The 19037-nt window shown below is 36.5% G+C and overlaps 1 protein-coding gene across 1 annotated transcript in view; it reads left to right on the top strand.

The window, feature by feature from the left end:
- Window positions 1-18827, top strand: part of LOC108737313 (early growth response protein 1-A) — a 32272-nt gene extending 13445 nt beyond the window's left edge. Inside the window, exon 2 of the mRNA XM_018470097.1 lies at window positions 16527-18827. Within this exon, the coding sequence (XP_018325599.1) occupies window positions 16646-18142 (1497 nt within the window). The 5' untranslated portion in view covers window positions 16527-16645 and the 3' untranslated portion in view covers window positions 18143-18827. The remainder of the gene's footprint in view (window positions 1-16526) is intronic.
- The last annotated feature ends 210 nt before the right edge of the window (window positions 18828-19037 follow it).

A 19037-nucleotide genomic window follows, 5' to 3' on the forward strand; every position in this document is an offset into this window, starting at 1 on the left:
GTCCCGCGCTATTGCAGCGAAGCCAAGTCGCACACTACTGATCAGCTTATGCAGGAGAGTTTGAGTCTGAGATTTACTTTACACATTGTTTACAACAAAATTAATACCGCTTCTTGTACCGATTTTGTATGGAAATTATTTATGTGAATATTAACTGCTAATTCTCGAAATTTAAAAAAAATGGTAAGAATATTAAAATTGTTAGGCACTAAAATCTACATGAATGTATAAATTAACATGCGTTCAAATAGAAATTTAAAATGCTAATATTTTCAATTTTAGTACCGCAAAATGGGTCGAAATTTTTCATATGCTTTCAGAATACAGGTAGGTATTTACAATTAAATTTTAAAAATGATCGTAAGAAAATTTTTTTTTTGGGAACGTCCTTAAGAAAAATAGAAATTTAAAATGCTAATATTTTCAATTTTAGTACCGCAAAATGGGTCGAAATTTTTCATATGCTTTCAGAACACAGGTAGGTATTTACAATTACATTTTAAAAATGATCGTAAGAAAAATTTTTTTTTGGGAACGTCCTTAAGAATTAATATTATCTTTCATCAGCTTCTTTCATAAGTGCTATAATTTTACAGTATGTTTCCGTGGTTTTGTTTTAATTCCCATCACTGGTGTTTTCTCGATTAGCCGTACAATTTTCTCGGACCCCATCTAGTTCTCGCGTACCGTAGGTTTGAAAACACATGTGTGTAATAAACTGTTAATTTGCATGAAGGCATGGTGGTTTGTGGTATTAATCGATTTAAGAGCGGGAGCTTTCAGCAATTTTTCTTTACTTTAAGATAATTTACCGACAAATTGAAATATTCGCTTCGTGCATATTACTTAGGGCTTCTGTCGACCTTTCTAACGTCGTACTGGAAGAAATGTACTGTGATCACACGAAAATTGTAAACAATCGTCTTCTTTTTTTTTTTTTACTTTTTGGTTAAGCGTAAAAGTAATTATACAGTATACTGCAGATGGCGTTTACCATAGTGTTTGTATTGACTAATTCATTAAACGCTGTCTTATGGCAGGTAGAGTGGGTCTGTATCCTGTCGAAACTGTCTGCGACGGGCTGATGAGATCGGAATCGCGTCCCGCGTCTGACAGTTTCGACAGAATCTGATCACCATGAACCTTTTGTTCTGTTTGGTTATGTGACCTACCACATGGATTCAGTTCGCCAAGTCGACATCCTTATTGTAGGAGAGATTATTATTATTATTATTATTATTATTATGGATGATAATATATTTCACTTAATTAATTAACTTACTAACCATTATATACTATATATATACACACTAATAGCCTTACAGCTACTTCCTCCTATCAGCTTTACATAGCAACCAGTGGGTTCCCTTCGAGAGTTACATCTTGCGAAGTGGCATGCGGCAATAAATGTAAAACAACATGTAAGGAAAAAAAACCAAAGTCTTAATTGGAACAATACAATGCGATAGACAGTTTAAGCAATTATGCGCACCGTCGCCCCAGTTGGGGCCGCTCTTGCGATGCCCAAACGTAGTCGAACTCGGTGATATAGTTGTGTTCGATGGGGTATCCCTGATGACGATTGTAGTCTACCTGAAACAATAGGTGTTTGCCACACCTAGGCCCCAGCTCAATAACCAGGAATTCTATGAATGACCGTATGCATAGATCGCTCCCAATGCTTATCTCTACATTGGTAAGCTATGTGTTGAGACTTACCCCTCTACTGCAGAGCCGGGCAAACTTTAACTTCGCAGGAGCCGCTACATGACGTTAGTTTGAGTCACTCCATACCCTTCAATGAGTACGACAGAGTAAGCAGTAATGAATAATTTTGTTTTGTCTTTTTCTTCTCCCTTCCACTCCCATATCAAGCCCCTTCATCCTGTAGACGAGCGAAGCCACTCCCGCAACTTAAATAATACATAACGAAAATTTTCGTTACTACGTTCGCAAAACTATTGGGTTTGGCTATGGAAGAGGGGACTCACCTACGAAATGGAAGGGATAAGAAAAGGAAAGAATCATCTTACTCGCACTCGCAGGATCAATGAGGAGCTACTTGGTTAACCTTGAGGAGCACTCGGGAGGCAAAAGAGCCGAGTTTGCCCGGCTCTGCTCTACTGAACGCCCTTGTGCCGATATCACCGCAGCTTTACCGACACTGCTGTATACGGCAGGTTAAGGAGTGGACTTCTACTCTCATTAACACACGTCACCCACAGGTGCACTGCCACTCCAGGCATATCTAACTAGATCTACAGTGAGCTACCTGACGCACAGGATTTACACTCCATCTAAAGGTGTCTCCGACCCGTCGGCCTTCCACCTTACACTTCTACAAGCCTTACATTTCAACAATAACAACAACACTTAAAATACATAATATGTGCACAATAACCAATTTTCTCAATATTATCAAATATTAACTACCCTTACGGCACCTTACTCTCTTACCAGAGTAACCACTGCCCTTATGGAGCTTTACACATCCTTATACGCCGACTGCCACTTCACCACTGCCTTTATCTTAAAAGCTCTCTATCTACGGCTTTCTTTGGCTTCATTCTGCGTATATTAGTCAATAATATTTGATTAGTTCAAATAGTAAATAAATGTTGAATAAATAACATTCCTACACTATGGACCCTGTTGAATATTTTTGAATTCCACTAATTGTAGCATTGTACTATAGATTGCGTTTAGCACGCTTTTTGTAGTAATTCATTACCAAGTGTTGTAGAAATGTATCAATGCGTTGCAGGAGTATCCGAGCGGGTTTTGTGTAGTTGTGTTTATGCAGCATCCGGGGTTTTGTGTTTTCTTAAAAGACTTAAATTTGCCATAAAAATCTAGACATTTCAATGTTGAATATAAATAGTTGTGAAATGACTAAAAGAAGTCTTTAAATGAGTTTAAAAAAAAAAATACAATATGCACTATTCAAATTTGAGTGACTAAGAAAGTAGGTCCGTGTCCTAGTTCGTTGATTTTGCACATACGAATTTAAAATTAAATTGATCAGTCATGAATGATTAGAATTTGAAAATTAGAGGAGATGGGTATAGGGAACCATAGTACCATTTGAAAGTGAATAAAATTCCGCATAAAGCTATGAAAATATATACAGGGTATTCCATTTGAAAAAGTGTACTTACAATTGTTTGAAGTTAACCAAATCCATAATTAAATATCTAACACCCTGTATGTATTTAACCTTCTTAAGTAGTATAGTATGGACGGGAAGCTTGAAGATGAGAATATTTTTGTTCCAGCTTTCGTACTATAAAATACGCATGCTTTTTCGCTGCCTACTGCTATTAAAAAAAAATTAATATCTTAAAAACGGTAAATGTTAGAAGTTGGAAAGCCTTATGAAAGTCTACCTAAAATTATGAGTAGAATTCAAAACCGTCATAATATATAGGGTGTTCCATTTGAAATAACGTAGTTGATGTCAACTTCTGGTATAACCGGAAGTGCTCCATAGCTGCCGTTATTTTAATTGAGGAGAATATACCCAACAACGCCATTGCACAAATTTTTTAAATTTTAAATCCAAGTAGATTTCGAAATATTCTAATGAGTGGTCACCGAGAGACACCCTGTATATACACTCGCTGACAATCTTACCATTACTATTAGTTGGCTACGTCGTGGCCTATAGAAAAGCACGTGCGAATGGAGCATTAAAAACAAAACAAACGCGTCGAAAGTTACAAATAGTCGCCGTTGTTGTATGGTGTGTTTCGAGGAAACGACCACTCCTCCTTCAATTCGCATCCGTTGTGCGTCAACAAAAAGTGGAACTCGAAGATACCATTAAGGCGTTCTACGACAACCATACGTGCAAAAGAAATAGCGCCTCTGGTAAAAGACAATAACAATAATAAAGAGGAACGGCCGCGGCCGACTGTGCGGTTGATGTGACTTTTGTGTATTTGTACCTACATATGTATACATATGAATGTTACGTGCTAACCACTACGTAATAAGAATGAACACAAACGGGGGCCAAACACCTGATACTCTCTGCTTGTTGACCTCGTTCGCTTGCGTTCGGAACAGACGGAATGACCAAAGGCCCCTCTCAAACGGTAAACACGAACTGCACCAAAAACCTTAATCTTCGAACCAAAATAAGCGTACGTATTACGCGATCTGTCAAATAGTCAAACATCACCTGTCGTCAAAATTGGTAATTACAATAAGGGACGAATTTACGTGTAAGAATAGTGCATGCAGATCGTAAAATTGTTTATAAAAATCACAAAACTCGTTAAATAAATGAAAATTATCAATAATATATTCCGCAAAGTTTTCTCCTTGATTCGAAATTGAATAAATGGATGGCTCCTATGGTCAGAAGTTACAGTGCCAAATAACGGTAAAGATTTTGAATCGCGTTGTCTTTACTTCATGATAAAAACTAACAATTTTATGTACAGTAGACATATAAAAAAGTAAATTTGGAAAGTTAGAGAAAAAGGGTTAAATAGAAACTTCGTTGAAGTATAGGTGAAGTGAATTCCGGAATCAATATTTGTCATATTTTATAAGATATATTTCACCAAACAATCAGATATGATAAATTAGTCTTAATATTGAAAATTTAATTCATAAATTGAATTATTATGAATGAGTTATGAAAAGTTTATAATAAAAATAAAACTATTTCAGTTAATTGGATACAAATATTACTATCTAACTATGTATTTTGAGGTTAGGTACCTACCTCTTCTAATACATTGATGTAATCTTGTAATACTTAATAGGCTTGTTTTCAATTTTAATCTAAACCGTCTTTGCTTATCACTAATATACTTAATACTGCCAACATAGTTAATACAGTCCATTTCATTTTGTTAGAATTGTGACCTTGAAGAAATCTGCGCGAAGATAGAAAGAATACACACTAGGTGTGAGCAAGACAGAAATAGTTGGAACAAGCTTGAACGAACAGAGCTCTCGATGGGTGGTCTTAGGAGATCGGCTAGAACTGTACAGTACTAGACGAAAATGTTTAGCAATTTCTTAAAACAAAAATGTATATAAATTAACAATAGAAAACAAAGCTCGATGATAGGTGGAGAAGTGAGCTCCGCATCTTGAAATGAACAATACGTGGGGATCATTTTTAAGTCGAATGTCATAAATAGTTTTCATTAAAATTCACAGCATCTAAATCTGAAGGTTCATTTTCGGATTTATTTTTCCAAATTTTATAATATGACCAGCATAATAAACGCGTTTACTTTTAAGAAAAAATTTTCTTTATTAGCGTCATGTTATTTACACTCCTAGCATTTGGCAGATGCCTATACGTTTAATATCTAATTAATTCTCAAAATTTACTAATCAGAGATAAAATAGAAAACTACTTATCGTTATTAGTATTAACGAATACTCGATCTATACTTCATTTATGGAGGATATTTTGTTACTCATAAATATAATAACAATTTTCTTGAAAGTATTTCAAATATCTGGAAAAGTGTTTTTGAAACTTCTAAATATTTTTCGGGACTTTTGCTTTAAAAATCATTGTTGTAGAAGGTGGTATAATGATGTCAAATGTTACAAAAAACAGTAAAACATCAATGAGTTAAAATAAATATACATAAATTAATTAATCGATGTTGATAATATCTAATCAAAATGTTGTTAAAAACAGCTTTATCCTAAAATCTTTGTAATTCAACGTTTTAGCTTAGGTCTAAGTTTGTATTTGTAACACATGGAATCTGTCGAATTAGGTAGTCACGTTTTCGAATAAGTGAAACTGTATCAATGTCGGCCCATTCACTTTGTTACTGTAGTGTCATAAATGACACCGATTTCAAACGTACAATTACAAGTTTTACGTGAAAACTACGCTTTTATTATACTAATCAGTAAGTTCATAGGTATTCACTGTATTGAATTCTGAATTTAAAATTCTTTTTTTTTTGTATTTCTTGGCTATTTCGTTTTAATATAACACGATTGTATCATCATGATACAAATTGGTAAATTCATTAGAGGAAAATGTAGGATGGCTTGAGGTTCATTAATAATACACTTTTATTTCACCAACGTTTCGGAACCTTTATTGCTGCTTCATCATACGATCATCAAATAATATCCTACAATAAATAAATACTAACCTAAAATACCTGCATTCAAAGGATAAAATTTTTTTTGTAGATTTTATTATAAACTGTTTCAGATAACCTTGTAAATCATTCTCATATTTGGGAATGTTATACGTTAAATACTGAAGCGATAGCATAATACACAATAATTATTTGATTGCTAAATTTGACATAGAAATAGAAAGCTACAAAAATTCGCAACAGTAGGCAGACGAGATGTTAGATAAAACTGTAGTGATCACAAAAATTTTAGTTTGTGGGAATACATATAAATGTGAGGCAAACTTGACATTACCAAGTCTTTTTTATATATCGTTTATTCTTGTTCGTGTGACAACAATCCGCTTCCTAAATACAAACACGATACTCTTAAGGAAAATCCCTACAATCCCATACGTTTTGAAAAATATTTCTCAATGTTGTAGTTTAATTTAAAGATACAAATACGCATCTCAAATCTAAGTTACCCAATATTTATTTTATATAAATATAAGTGCTATTATGAATAAGATGAATTAATTAAAACTAAAGATGTTGTTCTGATGGGTTTTTGATATGTTTAATTTGAGACTATCTGTGATTAATCATTTTCAACAAAAACTTTTTTTTGGTCAGTATTTTGTCGAAACTACCAGATGTGGATTTCATCAGCACATCGTAGACAGTTTAGACGGTATACCGACCAACCTACCTGCCACCGTTACACAGCGTTCGATGAATTAATGCATCCAGTGCAGTGAACGCCATCTGTAGAATTTTTCTACTTATTGTGGGGTTCAACAATGTTCAACAAGGTCTTTTTTTAATCAAGATGTCAATGTTTAGACGTTGTTTTGTTTGGCTACAGTTTGACAAGCCGATATCCTTTTTAAAAAAAGGATATTGTTGAAAATTTTTGCATTTTGTACACGTGGCGCTCACTACGCTGTCTGTATCACTGTCTACTGTGTGTCGAGGAGCAATACACCTTCACACATCATAACAAATACTAGTAAAAAGATGTTTTTTAGTGAACTAAAGTAGTGTGGATAGCAAAACTGAACATGTCGAATTAGTTAAATAACTGCTAAATTAACCTATCCTAAGTTTTTCTTACATAATTTGTGTATCTTGATAGGAGTTTTGTTAACACTGACATGAAATAACTTCATTTATTTTAGCGACATAGATTACGTGAATTATTTTGTTTATATGTTTTATACATACAGGGTGCTTCAAAAAAATGTATACACACTTTGAACTTCCATAGAAAATTTATTTACCGTTCTACAAAGTTAAATTTCAGGAAAATAGAAAGCTGAAAGTCCAATGTAAATGAAACATAAATAACAAATGTTAATACTGTTCAAATTGGTGACCTACAGCATCAATACAATTCTGAGTACGAGTCACCACAGATTCTGTACATCGTATCAAAACGTCCAATGAGATTTCTCTACACACTGCTTGAATCTCATTCCAAAGAATGTCTAGGTTACGTGGTTTACGTTTGTACACCTCATCTTTTACTGTGCCCCACAAGAAGAAATCCAGTGGTGTAAGGTCTGGAGAGCGTGCTGGAAACTCGATCGGCCCCCTGCGTCCTATCCACTGGCCCGACAAATTTTGATCCAGGTAAGCTCGTACGTCCCTGTGATAGTGCGGCGGAGCACCATCTTGTTGAAAATAAAAATCATCATTACCGTATAATGCACGAATGGCAGGAAATATGGAATCAGCAAGCATTGTTAGGTAATTAATACCAGTTACAGTGCCTTCAAATCGAAAAGGTCCAATGATGACTCATCACTTGTAGCTGTTCGAGGCCGACCTGAATGACCTTTATGCACATCACACACTGTTCCATGAACTTCGAATTTGTCTCGTATGCGTGTAATTGTTAATCTTGAAGGTGGTTCTGTATCATACTCCTTTCTCCACTGTCTTTGAACTTCATTTACATTCTCAAACTTCCAGTACCACTTAATAACCTGCTTACGTTCTTCAAAACTCAAACGTACGTCCCCCATGTTGATATTACAAATTCCAACTGATAATATAACATAGAGGGACGATTATGCTGGCACCTGGCGAAGAAATATACCATTAGCCTTGTAGAGCGGGAAAATTACAATAGTTTAAAGTGTGTATACATTTTTTTGAAGCACCCTGTATATTAACTGTACGTATTGGTTGGTGCACATTCAAAACAGCTCAATGTAACAGACGTCGCGACGCTTTAAACGTGGCTAAATAATTTGTTTTTGAGTAAAGCGTCATGTTGTACAGAATATCTACTTAATTTGTGAAAATATCACGATAATACCACACAACACAGCCACGTGGTGCATTGCGGCGTGGGAGGAGTACCTACACGAAACAACTGACAAACTTCTGCAGTGCGGTCATTGTCGAGACGTTGCCAATAATACAGTTGCGGCACAACAAAAGGATTCATAAACCAATGGGCGATAAAAATCATCTTTGGATTATTTTTTTGGTATTAAAGGGTACTGTACTGTCTACTCTAGATTTGACAAACGCCTTTCAGCAAACTCTGAAATGCAATCAAATTTTGGCATTTGTCTAATAAAAAGTTCGAAAAGGAAATTAACCTAGCCCAGTTCTAATCTAGCTCTACCTAATCTAACATACAACTGTAAGATCCGACAAAAACTCGATAAGCAAATGACAAATACACTGTGTTCTGGTCAAAACAATGGAACTTTGACATTTGACTGTATCTAATAGATGCATTACCCTTATACGGAACCTTATAACGAACCCTGATAAAATATATTCTATTATAATCTCAGATGCTCACTTTTCCAGTTTCTATGAGTGTATTCCGCAATATAACCCAGCATACTGACCAGTGCTGATGACGTAATGAATCGACGCCATACAGTTGATTCGTTCCGAAATATACTGGCCAGTGCATTGATGTCAAATTGACGCCATATTGACAATAGTGTTTGTGCTCGTTTACAATAATTTTGTTCTAAAAGTTATTAAAGTTTCTTACAATAAAAAATTCCTCAAAGTCTGATGCACACACGCCCGTTTGATATACTACTACATCACATTTGTCTCACCAGTACATTATGGTGGCACACCAGTACAATATGGCGTCGATTTATGACGTCATCAGCACTGGCCAGTATGTGGGGTTATATTTCGGAACACACCCTATTTATTTGAAATTATTTTCTGCAAAATTATGAGCTTGTTTATGTCATTGACTACCTAGTTAGCAACAGCACATTGAATTCGTATGTAATAGGTGTAGAAAATACGATATAAAACCTTAGATCGGTTTAACTGTAGTCAAATAGAGCGAAAGTCGTAGCCATTAGACTATTGTAGATGAAAAGTCCGATCTTCATGTGAATATCTACCTTCAATTCATAGCGATCGCAACTCAAATTTTTCACATATGAAACTTGGACTCCTTACCTAAAGTCTTCTTGGTTATAACTATAACTTTTTGAATAAAAAGGAATCTAATTTTGTTGGTTATTGTGTAATAATACACACATATATCAATTGTTTAGGTTTGATGTTTATTTTTGTTCGTCTTTTAGCCTGATGATGACCTAAACTGACGCACTGTAATAAATAAAAAGTTCACTCCTGAACTATTGTTGATTTATTGGCAAAATTAGAATGTTTAAATGTAAAAATTATAACTTTTTGTGCTTTTTACTAATCCATTGTAATACACAAAGAAAGTTCAGTATATTTTTTTAACAATGAATTTTATAGAATTAGTGAATTACATACTGCGTCTTCTAATGTATTGTTGTTATTCGTCTTTTGTTTTGCTTGAATTGCCGGTTGTTCTTTTCATGTGACGCCCATGTACTGGTTAAACGAAAGCACTGCAGCGAACATTTTCGCCCCGAATTCCTTCAACTCTCCTTCATATTGCAGATAGTAATAATTCAGGACCCATTTACTGGAACGTGAAAACCATAATTCTATTCGATTTTCGTATCTTGCTTTTGCGAGAAACTAAATGTCATAAGATTCCTGTTTTCTTTTTGCAACTTTCTAAAATAAGTAGATGGATACGAATTATTAATGGGAGAATTTCTAAACTTCACGGAAACAAAAGTGAACGTTTGTTTTGCAACAAAAAATGCAGATCTACGGAAGTGTTTATAGAGCATCCTCTATTGAAACTGTTGTTGTGAAAGCAACCTAAAAAATTAAGAAATAATACCGGCGAAATGCTAGTTGAACTCGTGTAAAATTATTTTCTTTTTTGGAAAACCGTAAAAAGTAGTATAATAGATAGTAAGAAATTTAAATCAAGAAGACACTCCAAATTCCAAAACACTTTAAAAATCACGGACACGTGTTTTTCCCATTTACATTGTGAACATTTTCAACGCAAGATCAATGTATTGCTGGTTTGTTTTCAAATAGGGCTAGTTCAGTGGTGAACTAAACTGGTTGCAGGCCTGGAACGGCAAAACAAAATGAGGCCCGTGGTCTGCCCAGGGGTATTTGTGGTCGAAATTTTGCAAAAAATTAATAATACATTGTACATACGATTGTTTTAGAATTACGGTTAACAATAGAGAAAACGATAGAAGAAGAAAAGAGCGTGTACATAAGATTCGTTCGATTTAGAAAAAGCTTCTGACAGTGCTAAATGAGACATGTTAAATATACTTAAGAATACATAGGGATGAGATACAGAGATATCTCATTGGTATAGTTTGTATAAAGAGTAACAGGCAATTATACAATATGAGCAGCAGCGCAGAGAAATAGATATTAGAAAGGGAGTCGGACAAGGATGCACATCGTCACCGCTACTTTTTAATCTATAAATTGAAGACACCGTCCTTAAAGACAGGACAAGTTTAGCGTCAGATGTATAGGGGCAGAAGATTAATATAGGTACTTATAATTACAGATGATATAGCGGTATTAGCATTTACCATGCAGGAGTTTCAGATTAGCCTTAAATACAATGAATGCGGTATCAACAAAATAAAAGTAAAACAAAAATATTAGTAGATATGCAAGAGAAGGAATAGTAGAGAAAGTGTGAATATAAATAAAATTGGCCTTTAACAAAAAGAAGTCATTTCTATTAAAGGTATATGACTGGAGCATGGCTCTATACGGGTGCGAAACGTAGATCATGGGCACAGAGGAAAGGAAAAGCTTAAAAGCGAATGTATTAGAAAGAGTAGGAAAATAGAGGACGCTATGGAAGTCAGTAAGGGATAGGCGAGATAGGCTGATATACAGGACACCTTCTCAGACATAAAAGGCTGATTAGATATACATTAGAAGCAGAAACAGGACTTAAAAGGAGTAGGTATAAACCTAGAATTATAATTGACCTTATGTTTCCCTTATTCGTCAGTATACCACTGACTAGCATTATGATAGACACCGTTTCAATTCCAAATTCCTAAAATAATTCGAAGTGGTCTGAGTTCTGTCGATACTGTGCGACGCGCTGATGAGATCCAACAAGATCGAAATCGCGATCCGCGTCTGGCAGTTTCGACAGAACACAGACCACTTCGAATTTCTTTGTTCGATTTTGGTAACGTGCCTATCACGTTGAGGTTGGCTACGCCGGGATTCGTTTGAGCAAGTAGATATCCATATATTTAAATGGACCTTGTTGGAGCATACGTAATCCTAAAATGTAGCATTGTACTGCAGATGGCGTTTACCACACCATTTGTGGTATTTTATCCAAATTCCTATTTAGGCTAATTTGCAAATCATTGATATTGATTTTCATTCTACACATAAAATATTCACCACTTTTTCGTCTGTATCTCATGTGCCTCATCAACTCTTCCCCAACCACACTTTCCACTGTTTTCCACAATTCTTCAAAGGTGACTAATGAGAGCCTTCCACTTTACCTTTCGGCTTTGCTACACTAGAATGTAAAACGGAGAACCTGCCCTCCCACCAGCATTAGTGGCTGGTGGGAATCAAACAGACAGAAAAACGCATTCACTTTTAAATTAATGTGAATATTAAACGGCTTTCTAGCTATTAACATCTTTCGTAAAATATCGACCTCTCTATAGGTAAACAGGTAGAATTATTATTTATTCCACGTTTTCGTTTCCATCGTCTCGTAAATATACGCATGCTGTTGTAGAAGCCCCGTCGCGATTCATTAAAATAACTTATGCAGTGTCATCTTTTACTCCAATTAGTAAGTTCGTGACACCAGATCGGTCATCCTTGGCTCGCTTGTCGGCTTACGTATGAAATAGTTAAGCCCCGCACATTACCATAATGTGCGCACATGTAAACGTGTGCATTTCTAGAAGGGCGTCGCGCTATTACATGACCAACTAATAACGATAGTTATCGGAAGAAGCGTTTGAAAGATGATATCTTTTGACCTTGAACCGTGTCTTACCTGCTACACATTATAACTGAACACTGCACTCGTTGGACCGTTAACGTATCCTTATTAATGCTAATCGTGTACGTGTGATCTCGACAATGATTGGAAAGAATGGCACAAAATGGCGATTCATTTGATCGTGAAACAATAAAGATCGATGATTGTCCGGCTCTAGCAGCAAAAGTTACTGTGCATGAGTGTTATTTTAAAACTGATAAAATGTCTAAGGAGAGACGCTGCTTAAATGAACTTTATGATTAGTATTGTTTATGATGGAAAATAGAAGGAGGAGACTGTGGTAAATATTAATTAAAAAATTAAAAGGAACACACCCCTAATTACCACAAATAATTTTATATGAGCGGACACGTGTTTCGCCCACTTCACACGCCGCGTTGATAATGTCCACGTGTGAAGTGGGCGAAACACGTGTCCGCTCATGTAAAATTATTTGTGGTAATTAGGGGTGAGTATTCCTTTTAATTTTTCAATTGTTTATGATGAATTAAATAAACAATGTTCTCTGTGTATACACTGAAGACGCAGGAGTTGGGATAAATTCATTTAAAATTCAGGGGTTTGTTTTTTGGAAAAACGTTCTGATTTCATGGTAAATTCAGATATACAGGATGACCCAAAAATAAGCCAACCACCAACTTTATTTTTTCAAATGGAAGCACCTATTTTTTATTACATTTTTGAATTTCTGATGATTCTTTTTTTCTGAAAGCCATCTTAATGGTCACATTAAAAAATACTCTAATAAATTACAATATCTAGGTTATGTTTCTTGTAATTCCATTTTGAACAGCGACATGACCTCCATAAGGCGAAAATAAAGCTCTGTTGCTAATTTTTAACGTTTCAATAAGTTTAGTTACCTATTTATTCTGAATGGATGTCAACAATTAAATTGAATAGGTTAATGACCACCGAAGGGTTTTCTGCAGTTGTAAAATGATTTGAAAATCAGACTGCGGTTTGGCGAGTGTTTATAATGAATACGCTAATTTGTTGAATTTGGCATTTAATTCTGTACACCATTTATACGTACAATTCATCCATCCACTATAAATTACCGTATTGAATAACATTGACTTGTAGTTACCGCTAAATTGGATAAATGTACCACCACGTCATTATTTAAATATTTGCCTATTATTACACATCATCATCATGGGATCGTCTGTCCTAAGACACGTACCTCTTCTTTCCTATCCTAAGCTAATCTTCCCATTTTCCTAAAACTAACACATCCTACTACCTCTACTTCTCTTAACTCCTGCCTCTGCTTCTAATATATTTCTAACCAGCCCTTCGTGGCTGAGAAGTTGTCCTACTAGCCTATCCCGCCTATTTCTCATTGACTTCCATAGCGTCCGTCTTCTGTTCTCCTATTTCGAAAGCTTTTAACCTTTTCTTTTACTCCGCGCCCACCATCTGCATTGCGCACCCCGTGCTCCAGAAATACGCCATTAATCCTTTTCGAATTTCTAAATTGGAAAGCTTAAAAATGACTTTTGTTTTGTTAAAGGGGACTCTACCCAGCGCTATTCTTTGTTTTATATCTCTACTGCTCTTTTCGCCGTGAATTATCTGACTTCTAGGTACCGAAAATCAACGACTTCTTCTAAGTTTTCGTCTCCTATCTTTATACTGACTCATTTCCTACATTTTGTTATAATGATTATATTTATTATATGTAAATAGTAGGAAACAGTTTCATACAGAGAAATCTAGTAATAAATAAAATCTACCACAGCCTAATGCTAGTTCTAAAGAATTATTGGCCGTTAGAAATCTTTAATCATCAGACAACTTGAACAATTCGGTCGCTATATTCCGATAATTTAAATGACCAAAGCATTGCGTTTCCTGTCCTAAACGCTCCCGTCGATAGTTATTGATTTTATGGAGTTAATCGATCGCGATTCGTTAGACTGAAGAAATCACGCCGATGTGTGGCAAGTGGAGGTCTCAAGAGAGACACCCAACTAGCATCGAGGAGATGGCTTCTGTAGAAGATTAGTAGTTCACCTTCAGTCGGATTACTGCCGCTATCGTCTCCTTATTCTCGCTGCCTAAATTAATGAGGACGTGTAACGTTCGAAATGATAGTGCAGCAGCTAAAACTCGCTCTTCTCGCACGATCGGAACCCATTATTATGCCATACGATACGCCACCGGTTGGCAAATAGTTGTAATTATCGTGTGATACGGCTACACACTAGCGTCACGTTTGCCTTCGAAGCTGCGTTACGTCTTTTTAATTGCGATCGCTGCCGCAGAAAAGCCGAAGAAGACGGAGAAGCAACGAAAGATCCGACGTAGAGATGCTTTTATAACGAGTGTGGTTCTGTATTCGAGTTCTGGTTTTGAATTTTGATAAAGCGACATGGTCGGACAACGCGTAGGAGTTGGAACTAACAGTGGTCGACCGGTGACGATTTGTGAATGTCCGTGCGGCGAAATCTGAAATGCGGGAGCGCGTGTTACGATCCCGTCGCGCGCAGTGTGTGTCTGCCAGCTGGCCGTCGAAAACCAGGACATAAATTTGTAGCGGGTGGTCGAAACTACAGGTTAAAAGTCTCTTTAAAATAAAATAAAAACAATGAGGAATACGTGGGATTACAAAACGAAGATGTTGAATGAAGACGCTTCTTTTAGATATATATTTTCGTTTTGGTCTATGAACTTTATTGTTCAATTAGAGTAGAGTGTTTCAAAATTGTTATAGTCGTAATGAGACACTACAACAGAAGTTATAGACGTCGTGGATTTTTAAGGTCATAGCAAGGTCAAATATGATTACCATTAAATAGGACAGACTTGAAAAACATGCAGTGGTGGGATAAATCTAAATCTAGGAAAATAACTCTTAGATCTAATTTGAGACCAACTTCAAGAAGACGAACTCCCCAAGAAGAAATAAATGTAGGTACCATGGATGAAATGATTCATACCAGTGGATTTAGGCGAAGAATTACAAATCTCAATCTCTTTCGTTATTTATTGTGAGATCATTTGAACACCGAGGCGTATACAAAAAAAAACTTTTGGGTGTTTCATTCCCACCGAATGCTAAGCAATGGTCTAGACCTCTAGGCCATGCCGCTCGGTGGCGTATACATAATTCAGATGATTTACGGAATAAGATAACTCGTGGTATAATCTGACCGAATCCCCATCAATCTTTTCTGACTGGGTCTTTAAATGCTTTTGATAACATACATGCTAACTAAATGATTTGACTTCCGGATGATGTTTGTATATTAGTTTTGCTACATTAAAAATGCATGTCTAAACGTATACTTGGTGCACTTTTAGAGGTCAAAACTACGTGTGCGCATTATAAATTATCGCAAGTTGATCACTAAATGGCTATAAAAATACTCAAATCCAGTCATCATCGTACAGCTAATTGTTGGAGTAATTTTTCCACAATTACCTTCATTTCATACATCGTGACTAAAATTTTTATTCCATATAATAATGTAATTAAAATTAGGATGATTTTGTACGACCGGTATAAAGTTATTTTCTTCACCTATAGTTCTAAAAATAACCGTATCCTATACAATTTTATCACTGTGGGTTTTAACATTAACAGCCATTTTCACATATTAGTTGTTACCAAATAATTTTATGATACCATTTCAATAACTTTCTTCTTTTCAGTAATGAATATCGGGCATATTTCGTTAATAATAATACCTTAAACGTTTTGAAGACAAAACTAATAAGTGATAGCACCTAACAATAAGTATAACTGATGAAATTAATGGTATTTTGTATTTACAAGATTTTTGGGCCACTTCCACTGTTTTTTGTTTATTATATTGTTTGCCAGTTTCATGTACATTTTTTGCAATTGCTGAAGATTTTATTTTCATTTCTCAAATACGAACGAAAAGTGAATGAAATTGTATATTTATTTTATCAGTCGAGAGTAATCTGTTTTCTTGATCGTTTTCGATGTCTTTTTACATCCGTATCTCTTTTTGTTTCAGACTGTAAGCTAACTTCACTTGTTATTCGGGCCAAGAATGCGTAGTAGTACGGTGCAGAACGTTCCTGTAGCCACTGTGAACTGGTTGCAGAGACAGCGGCATTTAGCCGCCCAGTGCTGATGACTATGGCCGAGGCTGCTGTCCAAAAGAATTCTAGCACACATGATAACGCGGTTCACGCAAAGAATCACGCTTACGTATCAGCCCTGGTGGGCCGTTCCGGTGGAAAGCAGCGTAAACGCAAACGCCTGTCACAAGTACTAGATAAATTGACTACCGGTATTAATATTAGCGCCAATATTGACGCTCCGTCACCACCTGCATCTAACGTTGGAACTGTTACAATCAATAACAACCTTCACCAGCACGTCAATAACAATATTAAGGACGAAGTGAGTAGAAATGCGTTGAAAAATAGTGCGAACCATAAGAATTATCATCTTATGTCGAACGACGTCTTTCGCTTCGACAACAGCGGCGAGAAGGAAAGGTATCAGGCAAGTCCTAGTGAAGACGAGGACGTGTTTAGCCCGACTGGTTCGAGTAATAAATCGCCACACAGTTCTAGTGATTCTCCGCGCATTTCGTTCAGTCCGTTGCGATTAAAGGAGGACGATGCTAGTTGTAGTCCTCCATTGCCCAGACCCGCATGTCCGTGTTACCATTGCGTAACTGGAGTTGGTCACCATCCGCCTTCATTTCATCCCTACGATAGATTTTTCCCAGCGTCACCTGTTTCGCCTCTCACGCCCGCATCACCTGCACCTCCTACATACAGTTTTGAACGTTACCTCCATTCAAAGTACCTGCCAGATATCTTCCGACGAAGAAGTCATTCGGATTCCGATTTGCCCTTATGGTTTGAAGCAGCGAAGGCAGAAAGGCCAAGACCGCATCAGGGATGGACACATCATTATCCTTTAAGTCTGACTACTGGAAGAGGTTCGCTAGAGTCTGAAGTGCCATCACCACAAGACTCTCCACTAGATTTATCGCTTAAGGGCAAAGACAGGATCGGTAGTATGGAATGTTTGGTTCCTCCTCCGCCTCTGCAGCTATTGCCGTCAGGTTTCTTGCCTCCAAGAGGTGCAGTTTCAGTTCCTGTAGTTAAGGGCGACGTCGCGTCCCCGACGACGAAAGAATCGGTCGCGTCGCGGTATAATCTCGAAGTGTCACCGGTGGTTGAAGAGATGCCTCCCGGTTCGGACGTAGCATACGTGTGTCCCGTGTGTGGTCAGATGTTCAGTTTACACGATCGATTAGCTAAGCACATGGCATCGCGTCACAAAAGTAGGCAAAGTGCTGGCGAGAACGCGTCAGCGAAAGCGTACCTCTGCGAGGTATGTAAGCGGTCGTTTGCGCGTAGCGATATGCTCACGCGGCATATGCGTTTACACACGGGAGTTAAACCGTACACGTGCCGCGTTTGCGGTCAAGTATTTTCCAGGAGTGATCATCTGTCAACACACCAGAGGACTCACACTGGAGAAAAACCGTACAAATGTCCACAGTGTCCTTACGCAGCGTGTCGCAGGGATATGATAACACGTCATATGCGAACGCATGCGCGTTACGAGCCCGAGGCGAATGTTGCCGTTAAACCCGAGCCTCACTGAAGTATGTAGTATATGCTCTCCAGTTACATATGTATAATCTCGAATGATATCATGATATCGTTTTATTGTTAGTAAGTTAAGTAAGCGAAATGATGGAGTGAAAGGTTTAAGTATGAAAAAGTAGAATAGTGTCTCAAACTCTATTCTGTCAAATATTGTAGACAATACAGCCAAAAAAAATTTTTTAATAAATTATATTGAATTGAAAAAGCATGGAGCCAGTGAATTGAGATGAAACGTTTTATGTTTATGTCCTTGCATCATCTAATTCATAATTTTCTCAAAACCTGGAGTACTAGAGGCAGCATCCTAATACTACAGTAGGAAATAAGAGGAGTGCCGCTACGTTTCTCTTTCTAACATTATCTGAGTGGCTTTCTCTTTCCCAGTGGCACTCTCTACCTCTTCACATTGTCGTTAGAAAGAGAAAGGATGTAGCGGCATTCATCCAACCAGACCTAACCTAACCTAATTGGACAATTATTACGCGAAACAGAATTTTATTAATACCATCCCTTTAGTGTTGCAAATTGGATGATCCCACATTAATATCTGTAAATTGGTCTGATATTTCAATTCAAAAAATTTTACTAGTCTTTGCTACAAAAGAAGTACAGTCCATTTCAATTTGTTGGAATTGTGACCTTAAAGAAATCTGCGCGAAGATAGAAAGAATACACACTAGGCGTGAGCAAGACAGAAATAGTTGGAATAAGCTTGAACGAGCAGAGCTCTCGATGGGCGGTCTTAGGAGATCGGCTAGGACTGTAGAGTACTAGACGAAAATGTTTAGCAATTTCTTAAAATAAAAATGTATATAAATTAACAATAGAAAACAAAGCAAAAGTTTTGTAGGTGTGTATAACGTTAAGTTAATTCACTTGTTATTATTTTT

This window comes from Agrilus planipennis, unplaced genomic scaffold (assembly GCF_000699045.2).
Source record: "Agrilus planipennis isolate EAB-ADULT unplaced genomic scaffold, Apla_2.0 scaffold9, whole genome shotgun sequence".
NCBI lineage: Eukaryota > Metazoa > Arthropoda > Insecta > Coleoptera > Buprestidae > Agrilus > Agrilus planipennis.